The 11,719-nt window shown below is 53.1% G+C and overlaps 4 protein-coding genes and 1 long non-coding RNA gene across 11 annotated transcripts; 1 reads left to right on the top strand and 4 right to left on the bottom strand.

The window, feature by feature from the left end:
* Positions 1-294: 294 nt before the first annotated feature.
* Positions 295-1,944, bottom strand: LOC126330071 (probable serine/threonine-protein kinase DDB_G0292354). The gene is made up of 3 exons (XM_049996314.1): positions 1,786-1,944; positions 1,551-1,670; positions 295-1,493 (listed from the first exon to the last, which is right to left on the bottom strand). Exons 1-3 carry the CDS (start codon positions 1,847-1,849, stop codon positions 316-318), a joined length of 1,362 nt encoding a protein of 453 aa, XP_049852271.1. The 5' UTR covers positions 1,850-1,944; the 3' UTR covers positions 295-315.
* A 143-nt stretch (positions 1,945-2,087) lies between these two features.
* LOC126330080 (uncharacterized) lies at positions 2,088-3,353 on the bottom strand. 3 transcript variants are annotated; one of them, XR_007562694.1, is made up of 6 exons: positions 3,266-3,353; positions 2,976-3,036; positions 2,794-2,833; positions 2,636-2,704; positions 2,515-2,549; positions 2,088-2,442 (listed from the first exon to the last, which is right to left on the bottom strand). It is a non-coding gene; the product is annotated as an uncharacterized LOC126330080 (long non-coding RNA). The 3 variants fall into 3 exon arrangements; XR_007562692.1 differs by having other exon boundaries at positions 2,636-2,833; XR_007562693.1 differs by having other exon boundaries at positions 2,636-2,833; positions 2,976-3,049; positions 3,266-3,314.
* Positions 3,354-3,362: 9 nt separating this feature from the next.
* Positions 3,363-6,813, top strand: LOC126330079 (uncharacterized). Of its 2 annotated transcripts, XM_049996328.1 has the most exons (4): positions 3,523-3,582; positions 3,783-3,817; positions 3,910-4,097; positions 4,285-6,813. In XM_049996328.1, the coding sequence occupies exon 4, from the start codon at positions 4,355-4,357 to the stop codon at positions 6,671-6,673; it is 2,319 nt and encodes a 772-aa protein (XP_049852285.1). In that variant the 5' UTR covers positions 3,523-3,582; positions 3,783-3,817; positions 3,910-4,097; positions 4,285-4,354; the 3' UTR covers positions 6,674-6,813. The 2 variants fall into 2 exon arrangements, with proteins under 2 accessions (XP_049852284.1, XP_049852285.1); XM_049996327.1 differs by having other exon boundaries at positions 3,363-3,817.
* Positions 6,814-6,823: 10 nt separating this feature from the next.
* LOC126330052 (uncharacterized) lies at positions 6,824-7,982 on the bottom strand. The gene is made up of 2 exons (XM_049996292.1): positions 7,868-7,982; positions 6,824-7,662 (listed from the first exon to the last, which is right to left on the bottom strand). The coding sequence occupies exons 1-2, from the start codon at positions 7,980-7,982 to the stop codon at positions 6,824-6,826; spliced, it is 954 nt and encodes a 317-aa protein (XP_049852249.1).
* A 419-nt stretch (positions 7,983-8,401) lies between these two features.
* Positions 8,402-11,088, bottom strand: LOC126330072 (uncharacterized). Of its 4 annotated transcripts, XM_049996319.1 has the most exons (4): positions 11,068-11,086; positions 10,933-10,998; positions 10,729-10,862; positions 8,402-10,518 (listed from the first exon to the last, which is right to left on the bottom strand). In XM_049996319.1, the coding sequence occupies exons 3-4, from the start codon at positions 10,834-10,836 to the stop codon at positions 8,536-8,538; spliced, it is 2,091 nt and encodes a 696-aa protein (XP_049852276.1). In that variant the 5' UTR covers positions 10,837-10,862; positions 10,933-10,998; positions 11,068-11,086; the 3' UTR covers positions 8,402-8,535. The 4 variants fall into 4 exon arrangements, with proteins under 4 accessions (XP_049852276.1, XP_049852275.1, XP_049852272.1 ...); XM_049996318.1 differs by lacking the exon at positions 10,933-10,998 and having other exon boundaries at positions 10,729-10,889; positions 11,046-11,088; XM_049996315.1 differs by having other exon boundaries at positions 10,933-11,082.
* Between the last annotated feature and the right edge of the window lie 631 nt (positions 11,089-11,719).

The following is an 11,719-nucleotide window of genomic DNA, read 5'->3' as shown; positions in this document are numbered from 1 at the left end:
AAGCCTACGTCGTCCGACTCTACCGCATCTTCAGCTTCGGCGACGAGCCCTCTCTCTTCTACGGCGCTCACGCCTCTCAGGACGCCGTCAGAAACGCCATCAGGACCATCACCAAAGAGTACCATCGACTGTCCTGGCTCAATCTCTCGCCCTCCGGCCCCAAGCGCTCGAACTCGCTCCCCCTGAACCACAAAGTCGTCCAAGGGCTCTCTTCCCTGATCCAGCACACCTTCTCGGACGACCCGTGACTCCGGAAAACAGGAAAAAAAAAAAAAAAAAAAAAAAATCGCGCTCTTTTTTTTTTTGTTTGTTTGTTTACAGGATCGAACATCTGCACACCCGACTCGCCGTCCGGCCAAGCCGCCGCCTCACTTTCGAAACGCGCGCCCAACACGATCCGCACGTCTCTCTGTACCTCCTCCTCTCGTACTCCGACAGCTCCACGTGGTACTGCGTGGCGTTCGTCATCGACGTCACCTCCTGCGGCACCTTGTAGTCGCCCTTCTTGACTCTCTCTTGAACGAAGCCTTTGACCGACTCTGAATTCAGCACAAAGACGTCCTCCAACCTGGTGGAGTTCGATTGACTCACGTGGTCGTTGGAGGGCGCGGCCTCGACTTCGAACGACTGCGCGCGGTACGACTGGCGAATCCCACCTGTTGCCACGAGCTTATAGATGGACGTCGAGGTGCACTCATTAGGCAGCTCATAATACGTCTTGTCGCGACTCGAAACCTTTTTCTCCTCGTTCCTGCGTAGGCCCTCCTTGTCCAGAAAATACGCCTTGTGAAACGCGTCCGGCACGCCGTTATCGACCCTAATCCAATCGTAGACCGCGGGATACCCGCCCTCTAGTCTCTTGAGGCGCCTCTCGAAGGCGCATATGAAGTATTCGTAATTCGGCCGGTCTGCGAATTCCAGCGTCTGCAAATGGTTCATGAATTCCAAAAATTCCGGCGGAAGTTTCGATACGAGCTCCGGCGTGTTCAGCTGGATCTTCGTATCCCGAATATCGTCTCGGTTCTTAATGTTGCTCCACGGCAGAAACCCGCGCGAAAACTCTATTAGAACGTACAAAATGCTCCAAAGGTCATCTCGTCTACCCAAATCTCGGGCGATATGCGAGTTAATCGACGCGTAACGAGCAGTTCCTCTGAACCCAGGACGCTCCTTTTCCGGCCGGACCTGTCCAGTCGGCAGTATATGCCTTCTCGCAAGTCCAAAATCTATAATGTAGATCAGGTTGGCCCTCCTATTCGGACCAACCACAAAATTCGAGGGCTTTATGTCTCGGTGCAAATATCCCGCTCTGTGAACGTGTTCTATGATCTTCAAAAAGATGCTTCCCAACTTGAGGACGGTCTGCATGCTGAACTTCCCAAACGCCTGTCTCTTGCACAGCTCGCTCAAATTCTCGCCCATCCTCTCCATAACCAGGTAGTGGATGTTCGCCGAGCACCCATAGTCGATGTACCTGCACACATAAGGAGAAACTTCAAAAAAAATATGAATACGAAAAAAATGAACAAACTTCTACTTCTAAAACATACATTGTAATGCCTTCAGCACATTGACTTCGATTTTGAGTGCGTGCCTCTTCTTGCTAGCGCGCTCGATTTTTACAGCAGCAACCTCGTCCGTGACTGTATTGCAGCACTCGTAGATTTCGCCTGGCGGGTTCGAAAGCGGGGTCAGACTCCCACACAAAGATGCGAGAAACAAAACACAAAAAAAAGCAACCAGACAGCGCGTACTGCTTCGTAGACCGGATATATACAAACGTACCGAAAGCACCGGAGCCTATTTTTTCTACCAAGCTCCACGGGCCTATAGTCAATTCATTGGACATTATTTTTTCATCAGCGAGTATTCGCGTTCTCGCCTCGCAATTCACGGAGGCACATTTGAGGGGCTCGGCCCTGCTTTTTTGCCCTCAAGCTGATTGAAAATGTTCTATAAAAAAATATGTTTTAATTCCCTGTTTTTGCACTCCTGTTGGTCGAAAGGGCGCGATTTTTTTTTTGAAGAATAGTGAGGCACAGACAAAAAAACCAGAGAATAAGAGAATTTCAGACTGTTACGCATTCAAAGAGTGGTACAACAAACTCGCCCCGTTTTTTTGGCGGGTGATAGTTCCAATTTATTTTTCTGTTCTATTTTACGGATGTTCGTCACGAGTGTCTGGAATGCTTCGTCCACGTTGATTCTTTCTTTAGCAGAAGTTTCGAGAAAGCCAAAGTTGAACGACTCGGCCAGATTGATGCCTTCGTAAGTGGGCACGGTTCTTTCGTTCTTCAGATCCGACTTGTTGCCCAGAATGACGACAGGATACTCGTTCCCGTCGGTCATTTCCAAAATGCTGTGCACAAGCTCTTCCGCCTTTGAGAAGCTCTTCCTGCTGTTGATGGCGTAAACCAAAAGTATTCCCTGTCCGTCTCGAATCTAAAGACACCTCTGGTCAGTCTACGAGCAACAGCTGTACCAAAAAATAAACAAAAAAACAAAAAGAGGTACATATTGACCTTGCAGGGTGCAATATTCGCCCTGTCCTAGATGAGCTCGATCAGTTGAGAAAGAAGAGTGTTGTGAGAAAAGTCAACGCAAGGGGATGTCTTGCTCGCATCGAGATCAGTACCGGCAGTGTCCAAGAGTTCCAGAATGTAGTAGTTGCCATTAATACAAACGTTTGCCTGTTGTACATTTTCTTTGTTTTTCGAGGCAAACACGAGACGCACGCGAGGGTTAGCCCTTCGTGCAACCAAATGCATCTGAGGAGTGTGATATAGAAATTACCGGATGCGTGTTCTAGAAATTAATTAGTTCCATACCAATTCTATGGTGTCACGTAATGAAAGCGGAAAAATTTATTAATGATTATCAATATCATGCCCCGTTTTCAAAAAAAAAAGAGATGTGCCCTCCACCCTCTTCAAAAACGGGAATGAGGGGTCTCTTAAACGGTCTTCGACTCATACGTCGGGTCATAATCCTCGACAAAGTAGTTACTTGTGTACATGATTGTCAGACTCGACTTTCCTGGTGGCACAGTCTCATCATAAAGGAGGTAGGTAAGAAAAGGCGGAGATGGACAAGGAGTGTTTGAGTGTTTGGCGTTTTTTTTGCAGACTGAGCACGTCGTTCGCGATGACGCGCGGCGGCGTGGCTTCCGACGACCAAAACCAGGTAACTCGGGAAGTGCCGGGAAACACGTGCACCACCAAAGGCGGCGACGATGTTTTTAAAAAAAAAAAGACAAATCTCGTACCGACGCCTCCATCGCCGACGATTACTATTTTGTATTTTGTCGACATCCTCTTTCAAAAGGCATGACAGGAGAGTATAGTTTTTTTTAAACAGTCAGAAACTGGCTTCTATTTAGCTTAATTTTTGATAAAAAAAAAACGTTAGAAAATTCGGACTTTTTTGTTTTACCGTCGCAATCTCGTAGGGCATGGCTTTTTTTAGCGTTTTAAAGTTGTTGCTTTAGGATGAAAACGGAATGCATTTTGCTTGAGGGAGGCATCTGAGTCGCGTCTCAGATTTTTTTTTGCATTTTTTTTTGGCATTTTATATAGAGGACTGGTACGATCTGTTTTCATCACCTGAGCTCGATATGCCTAATACGCGAAATTGGGTGAAGCACAACGTGGCTTCACCGCAGCTTGGGTTTGTGAAGTCGGTGATGTCCGGGGACAGGTTGGCTATCTTGCCTGTTTCATATATAGAGGAGCCATACGAGTACGGCCCGGAAGACCTCATTGTTAACTTGAGTTGCATCAAAGCGCCCATTTCTAAGACGAAGGAGGGCTTGGAAGAGGTACGTGACTCGCTTTGGGGCGCTTGGGGTGTTCCTCTCGTCTGACATTTTTTTTGCTCGTGGGGTGGTCGTCGGTTGCTGCGTGACGACAGCCGGGAGCCTGTGAGAGCCAGAGTTTTTTGCGCACGCTTTGCCTGAAGCAGTGCGTCTATTTTTACATAGAGACGGTTGGAACGAGCAACAGAATATATGGGGAAGTGTATACGAGAAAGGGAGAGGACCTCCGAGCGATTCTCGTTGAGAGCGGTTGGGCTAGGGTCAGCGGTACTGGCACGAAGAAGTACGTGTGTGGTCGGGGCGCGCGAGCAGTTTTTTTCGAGAGGATGACACACCGCACGTATTTGCTACTTTCGAGCGGGCGGGTGTTTCCCGCGCACGCGAAAATGAGACCGAAAAGCGAGTCTGATACCTTTTGTGTGGTCACTTTTTTTTTGGGCGGAAAAAGGGGTTACTGACGAGTTTGACAGGTACGGTCATGGGCAGAAGGTGAGCCAGTTGTTGAAGTTGGAGGAGCTGGCCAAGGAGAGGCGCCTTGGGATGTGGGCCATGGAGGGGGGTCTCGCGAACGGCGCGCCGGAGAAGCTGGGGAAGCTGAATTCGGCGCAGTTGTTCCAGAAGTTGAATGGGAGGAAGGTGTCGGGGACCGTGGAGCAGGTGAAGAGTGGGTCTAGCTTGAGGTTGAGCGTTCCGAGTTTGGGCCGCACGGTGCTGGTGTTCTTGTCCGGCGTCGAGTGCGAGGCGTACAATCCGGAGTTGAGCGACGAGCTTCAGAAGCCGTACGCGAGAGCGGCGCATTTTTTCGTGGAGTTGCTGGTGCTGAATTGCGAGGTGACGCTCGTGTTGGAGTCGATTAACGAGTTGAACCAGCTCTTGGGCGCGGTGTGGATAGGCCGGTGCAACTTGGGCGTGAGGTTGCTGGAGGAGGGGTTGGCTACGTACGACCACGAGACCGCTGGCATGTACGCGGCCGAGTTGAGTCAGGCCGAGGTCAAGGCGAGGGAGTCCGGGCTGGGCATTTGGAGGAGAGGGGGCGTGACGGTTCCGCGCGCCGAGAAGAAGGAGATGAAGGGGGAGAGTGTCTGCTACGAGGGTCGCGTCACTGGCATCATCAACACCGGGGGTATACGAGTTGCGGACGGTGATTTAGCGAAGGGAGGAGAGCATCGGTTGTATTTTTCGTCGATTTACTACCCGAGGTACCAGATGATGTCACAGCAGGCCAACCAGCAGTCCAATTCGTCGATAGAGGTCTACGTGGCGAAGATGTGTAGGGAGTACCTGCGCCAATTGCTCATAGGGCAAACGATACAGTATTCTTTGGACTATACGAGGTCTTCGAACAAGGACGGCGAGGAGTTCAAGTTTTACAGCGTGTGGTTTGAGGGCAAAAACGTCGCGTTGGAGTTGGTGTCCAGGGGATTCGCGAGGGTGATGGCCCATCGAGAAGGCGAGCAGAGGTCCCCGATTTATCAGAAGCTGCTGATAGCTGAGAACCAAGCCAAGAAGAAGCAGCACGGTTTGCATTCGACCGAGACTATTCGGCTCCCCGTCGTGAACTACTTGGTGGCCCCTCCCTCGGCGTCCAGAAGAGATCCGAGGTCGTCGGAGTCGAGAAAGAGAACGCAAGAGCAGGGAGACATGCATTACGTGTCGAGGCTGCAGTCCCACCTTCAAAAGCTGCGCCGCGCCGGAAAACTGCACGGCGTCGTCGAAAAAGTGGTCAATCCCATTCGGTTCTCCATCTGGATCGACAAAGAAGCGATCCTGATGCCGTTCCATCTGAACTCGCTTTCTATTCCCCCCCCCACCCATCCGGGGAACGCCGCCGTGAGGTCGGCCGCGCATCAGTTCGTGCACGACAGCCTGTACCAGCGAGACGTTTACGTTACCGTCGAGTCGATTGACCGACTCGGAGACTTCTCCGGACAGCTGTATCTGAACTCGCTGGATTTTGGGCAGATCCTCCTGCAGAAGGGCTTCGCCAAGTTCTGGACCCTTCGCAAGTCCGTCGCGTCGGTCGCCCAGTACAGGCGCGCGGAGGAAGAGGCCAAGCAGCTCAAGCTTGGGTTCTGGGAGCACTGGAGCGCCACCGACGTCGGTAAGAACGCCTCCAAAGAGGCCGATCAGCAACAGGAGTCATCCAAGCGAGAGAAGAAGGACCTGTCCTCGCTGGAGCGATTCCCAGTTCTCGTCACGTGCGTGGCGGGTGACTTTCAATTCTACTTCCAAAAGCTGGACGACCTCACTTCGCCCTCCCCCGAAGCCAGCTTCCTCGAGGAGTTGCAGCAACTTCCCGCGCCCGACGCGAATTTCAGCCCGTCCAAGTCCACCCCCCTCGCCTCGCTGTCTCCGTCCGACAACAAGTGGCACCGCGCGTCCCTGGAGCGCGTCTCCGTCGACGACAAGTACTTCGTCCACTTCCTGGACCTCGGCGAAAGGCGAGTCGTCTCGAAGGACGCAATCCGCCCTCTGCCCCCCGAGCTGCAGAAAATTCCTCCCGTCGCTCAGTCCGCGCGCCTCGCCTACGTCGTCTCTCCGAAGGCCGGGGACTCGTACTACTCCGAATGCACCGAATTCTTCAGCAAAACCGCCAGCGGCAGGACGTTTCTGTGCTGCACCCACTACCAAGAGGGCAAGGTCCCCTACGTCGTGCTGCACGAGCCGTCGTCCGAGTCCACCGTCAACGCCACTCTCGTAGAGAACGGGTTCGCCGTGCTCGACAGGCAGTTCGACGAGGAGCCGGACGACGACCAGTTCGTGTCGCAGCTCAGAGAAAAGCAAAAACTCGCCTGCGACAAACGCCTCGGCATGTGGGAATACCAAAACGAAATCCATTTGGACTCGGAAGACTACTGACCACGACCCGCTTGCAAACTGCGCTCTGACTCCCGCAGCGAGCCTTTGGCGCCTCACGGGAACCGCGGCGCAAAGCCAAATCGTACGCGCGTTGTAGCGCGTACGCATATCACAAATAAAAAAAAACACAAACAGCTCTATTTAAAACGTTCAATTTCGTTCAATTTCTTGAGCCCTTCGCTTGCACTTCAGAGCGCTTTCGCGCTGTCCCAGCCGCTCGTGGGCGGTCCCCTTGCTCCTCCAAACCAGCGCGCTCTCCGGAGAGAGCTTCAGGCACAGGTCGAACACGTCCAACGCCTCTTGGTACCGCTCCATCTCCAAGAAGCAAAGCCCCTTGTACGTCCACGCCGCCGCGTCTCGAGGGTTTATTTGGAGCAGAGCGTCGAAGCACTCGACCGAACTGGCAAAGCGCCCATCCTCGAACGACAACGTGCCGTAATTCATCAGCGTGTAGACGTCCGCGGGACCGATAGTCAGCGCCCTCTCAAAACACGAAAACGCCTGGTCCTTTTTACCCATCTCGTACAAACACACGCCCTTGTAATTCCACGCGTTGACGCATTTCTCCTCAATTTCCAGAGCCCGGTCCAAGCAGGCAAGCGCCTCGTCGTTCCTGTCGAGGTTCACGAGACAAATCCCCTTGTTCGCGTAGAACTCCGCGCAATCGGGGTCAAGTTCAATCGCCGCGTCAAAACACTTCAGCGCCCGCTCGTACTCGTCGCAATCCAAATACGTCGTCCCTTGGCCGTCGTGAATCACCGCCACCTCGCTGTTGATCTCTAGACATTCCTCGTAGCAAGAGAGCGCCGCCTCGAGCCTGTCCGAGTTATGCAGCGAAATGGCCTTGTAGTAAAGCGCTTGGAGACGATTCGACGCGTTTGGCAGCTTCAGTGCCCTGTCAAAACATTCAATAGCACCCTCATAGTCGAACTGGTGGTGCAAGACGTACCCACGGTGAATCAGTTCGTCCTCCTCCGTGACCGGAACACCTGAATTGACAGGTGTCAACAAATTTTTGCTTCCTGAGCTTTTATTTTCGCGCTTTCCAAACACTCTCTCGTAGATACTCCTGATCACGCCATGCTCCTTAACGCTGGCTGTCGGCGCGCCCCGTTTTCGATACGTCAATCAGCTCTCTCGCCAAAGGGGGGAAAAACCGCAAATTTCCTTCGTCAAAGTGCAATCCACACGAACCTGTCCCCTCACGTCCACACCCGTTCGCCTCAGCATCTCCAGATGCCGAAAAAAAGCGACACACTTTTCGGGGATGCGGCACAAGCACCGGCGCCTTGTTGGCCGACCGGCGCATCCATGGAGCGCTCTTGCGCTCAGTCCGCAATTGCCCGAGGCACCTGAAACAACCATGCTGTAGCCACATAGAGGGAGTCTACAAAACCGGCCAGTCCAAGTTCTTCAAAATCTAGAAAAAAAAAAAGAATAAGAACCCATAATTATTTGATGATACTGTCGCATAAATAGTTTTGGCTTTATTCCTCGTTTGTTCTAATGACCCTTCTGGAGTTCAGAAGATGGGATGAAGAATGGGATGCACAACAGGCGGTGGATCTTCCACCTCAAATTGTTGACCGTTTTGTGGCGACACCCTACCAAAGTGATTACGACTCAAAGCATTTAAACAGTTGCCTCAACCAATCTGACCATCAGAGTTAGAACCTTTACGTTTTTTCTGTTCAAAATAAAAAAGCGACTTCCTTCTTGGGGGTGGACGGCCGAGCTAGGGTTCTTTTTGAGACGAGGGGCCGGCCCTGCGTCTCTTCCTAGCACATCTGGTGGAGATACATTTATATATGGTACATATGATAGGTGGTGTGCGGGGGTCATGAGGGTTTTTGGACGCGATTTTATGAGCTGCGGTTCAATCTTTGAAAGGGTCGTACAATTCCGCATCCGGTTGCTTTGGGGGTTGCGGGGGCGGCGTCGTCGTCTGCGAGGTTGGTGTACTCTTGGGACGACTTGACGAATAGCTGCGGCTGCAGGGGCCGATAGGAGGACGCCTGCGGCGTGGAGAAGTCGCGTTTTTGGTGCTGTCGTGGATGGTGGTGATGGGATTGGTGGTGGTTGGCGGAGGCGGGTGTTGGTTGGTGCGCGCTGGCTTTCTTTTCCACGTAGGGCTTGAATTTTTTGTACTTGCTGTAAGGGAGGTTGTCGATTTTTTTCTTGAATTTTGGGTCTTCGAGGGCGAGCTGAACTAGTTCCTCGGGGATGTCTTGCTTCGAGTCGATGAAGTTTTCTAGGAGAAGGCCGGCGAAGTGGCTTTCGTTTTTCGTGAGCAGGGTGTACGCTATTCCCTGTGTGTTGCCGGCGCGCCCGGTGCGTCCAATTCTGTGGATGTGTGAGTCGATGTCCCTGGTGGGGACGTAGTTGACGACGGTTCGAATGCACTTGACGTCTAGGCCGCGGGCGGCGATGTCCGTGGCGAACATGACCTTGACTTTTTGCTGCTTGTACGCGTGGATCATGGAGAGGCGCTTTTCTTGGATGCAGTCGCCATGAAGCGCTACGGACGGGATTTGGAGGTCCGAGAGCAGGCGCTTGCTTAGTTCTTCCACGTTGACTTTGCTGCCGGCGAAGATGAGGACCGATCCGTCGAGTATGAAGTCCCGGATGTGCATGCAGATCCACGGCCATTTTTGGTTGTCCGAGTCGAATATTTCGGCGACTTGGGTGATGTCTTCGTTGGCGGTGCCGACTTTGCCGATGGTGATGCGGACTGGTTCGTGTAGGATTTCCCTTGCCAGCTGCTCGATTGCCGGCTTGAAGGTGGCCGAGAACAGGAGCGTTTGGCGGTCCGGACGGATTTGGCCGGAAATGCTTCGAACTTGAGGCTCGAAGCCCATGTCAAACATCTTGTCCGCTTCGTCTAAGACAAAATAAGTGATTCTCATATTGGAAATCAGTTTGTTCTTGAAGGTTTCTATCAGCCTCCCTGGCGTAGCCACGACGACCTCACACGGCTGCATCTTGAGCATTCTCCTCACCTCTCCGCGTCCGATTCCTCCAACCACGGGCACCGCCCGAACCCCGTACCCCTTTCCGAATTTCCGCACTTCGTCGTACGTCTGCATCGCCAATTCCCGCGTGGGAGACACAATCACGGCGATCGGGCCCTCTCCCGGGCTCAATCCCCTCTGATTTATCAGGTGGACCAACATCGGCCATACGAACGCTGCCGTCTTCCCAGAACCCGTCTTGGCCACCCCTATCAGGTCCCTGCCGGATAGCACCATCGGTATTGCCTGTTTCTGAATCGGCGTCAATTCCGTGAAATTCAAACGCTGAATCGTCTTCAACAAAATAGAATCAAATCCCAACTGCTCAAACTCCAACACGGGACGACAGACCCCTGTTCCCTCCACGCGCACGTCCATCCTCTTCCTCTGAGCATTCACCTCCTCCTCGCTCTGCGCCGAAATCTCCGGGTCCTCCTTGTAAAAGTCGCGCTTGAAATCCTCGTAAACGATCTCGCTGTGATTCAACACCGGCAACAACTCTATCATCCTCTTCCTAACCACCGGATTGTCGTCGGAATCGTACTCCAGATCGTCTTGCGCCTGCGCCTGTCCCTGCTTCTCCTCCTTCGCCAACCTCATCGCCCTCTGCTTCACGAAACTCTCCATGTGGTCCTCTTCCACCATAATCTCCTCCCTCTGGCCCGCCCTGTTCCCCTCCCTCCCCCCGCCTGCCCCCAAACTCTCCGCCTCCGCTCTCTGCACGCTCAGGGCCTCGTTCAAATCCTCCATGAACGCGTCCAGCGGATCCACCTCGTCGGGCACCAGCGGGTCCGGCCCATCTCCCGCCTGACTGGTCTCCGAATCGGACACGCACTACGCCGCGACAGAGAGCAACAACGCCGTCAAGTCCGTGGCCAACGTCGCGCATCGCGGTGCGTTCCATTCGGCCGCGCACGTAAAAAAATTAGCGCTAAGGAAAAAAAAAAAAAAAAAAAAAAAAAACGGACTGCGGCAGTGTCTCCCCTCCTGCTGTCACCCCCCAGGCATCTTCAGCGCCCGCCCCTCGCGCAACCACGCACGTACCAGTTCATCGCCTTCGGAAAGGTACGAGCCTTCGCTCAATTTGGCCCTCTTGACACAGTCTCTATTCATCTCCGCGAACTCATTCCACTCCACTTCGCGTCGAGACATGATCTAAAAACACCTCAATTCAATGGCTTAACAAAAGCGGTTTTCAGTACCCACTTCACAAAGGGACGCCGAATCAACATATGGGCAGGATTATACCAAAATGTGTCGAGAATTACAAAAGCTGTTAACACTTGCGTCTACTACTGATGCCAAAACCGGACTCTTCTGCTCGGTTAGTATTGCTGTCTCAAAGGCTGAAAACCTCGAACCTCAATATTTCCATTTATATACAGTGCGACGTATTTATTTTTCTATCTAGTATGAGAAATTTTGACAGGGCCGTTTTTTCAAAAATTATTTTCCGCGAATCTTAGGCTGACGCGTTTCGAGCGCTGCGTTCTTTTTTTCGGTGGGTGATTTTTTTTTTTTTGCGTAGCTCCCACGCAGCAAGGCGCGACCTGCCCCGCCGCGAGGAGACGGCGTTTTCCGCGCCCGGCGCTCCCGTCGAATCGGCTATGGGTGGACGAGGGGGCGCTTGGACCCGCGTCGGTCCGAGTGTCTCCCGACGCGACGCGTGCTGGCGTGCACCGGAACAAGCGGCTTGGGCGCCGCCCTCTCTTTCGTCCTGGAGGGTCGTGCTTCGCGCTTTTTCGACCGGTCCGGGCGGAGGGACCGACGAAAGACGCGCGCGCTTCTCTAATGGGACAAAGAAGTTTGAAAAATTGTTTTCATCAGACCGATGCACACATTTACGTCATGTGCACAGTTTTTCGAGTTAGCGCGAGGATGAGCTCGCGGATCTGGCGCCAGGGCCGAGGCGGCCCGCTGTCGAGGGGCCGACCGATGGCGACACTTAGAAGGGCGGAGATGCCGCGGCGTTTTTGCACGGAGAGGGCCGTTTGCGGGCAAAACCTTGTCAGGCAGTTGGAGGAGCGCGGCATCA

Source organism: Schistocerca gregaria, unplaced genomic scaffold, assembly GCF_023897955.1.
Source record: "Schistocerca gregaria isolate iqSchGreg1 unplaced genomic scaffold, iqSchGreg1.2 ptg001247l, whole genome shotgun sequence".
NCBI classification, from domain to species: Eukaryota; Metazoa; Arthropoda; class Insecta; order Orthoptera; family Acrididae; genus Schistocerca; species Schistocerca gregaria.
This window is presented reverse-complemented; position numbering and strand designations above follow the sequence as displayed.

Coding starts and splice junctions, on each gene's coding strand:
- LOC126330071 (XM_049996314.1), bottom strand. CDS start 1,849: ATGTCCAATGAATTGACTATAGGCCCGTGGAGCTTGGTAGAAAAAATA. Junction 1,671..1,785: donor AATAGGCTCCGGTGCTTTCG/GTACGTTTGTAT, acceptor CGAACCCGCCAG/GCGAAATCTACGAGTGCTGC. Junction 1,494..1,550: donor TGTGCTGAAGGCATTACAAT/GTATGTTTTAGA, acceptor TTTTTTTTGAAG/TTTCTCCTTATGTGTGCAGG.
- LOC126330079 (XM_049996327.1), top strand. CDS start 3,614: ATGCCTAATACGCGAAATTGGGTGAAGCACAACGTGGCTTCACCGCAG. Junction 3,818..3,909: donor CGAAGGAGGGCTTGGAAGAG/GTACGTGACTCG, acceptor GCGTGACGACAG/CCGGGAGCCTGTGAGAGCCA. Junction 4,098..4,284: donor AGCGGTACTGGCACGAAGAA/GTACGTGTGTGG, acceptor CGAGTTTGACAG/GTACGGTCATGGGCAGAAGG.
- LOC126330052 (XM_049996292.1), bottom strand. CDS start 7,982: ATGCGCCGGTCGGCCAACAAGGCGCCGGTGCTTGTGCCGCATCCCCGA. Junction 7,663..7,867: donor GTGTGGACGTGAGGGGACAG/GTTCGTGTGGAT, acceptor CTGTCAATTCAG/GTGTTCCGGTCACGGAGGAG.
- LOC126330072 (XM_049996318.1), bottom strand. CDS start 10,836: ATGTCTCGACGCGAAGTGGAGTGGAATGAGTTCGCGGAGATGAATAGA. Junction 10,519..10,728: donor TTTCCGAAGGCGATGAACTG/GTACGTGCGTGG, acceptor GTCGCGGCGTAG/TGCGTGTCCGATTCGGAGAC.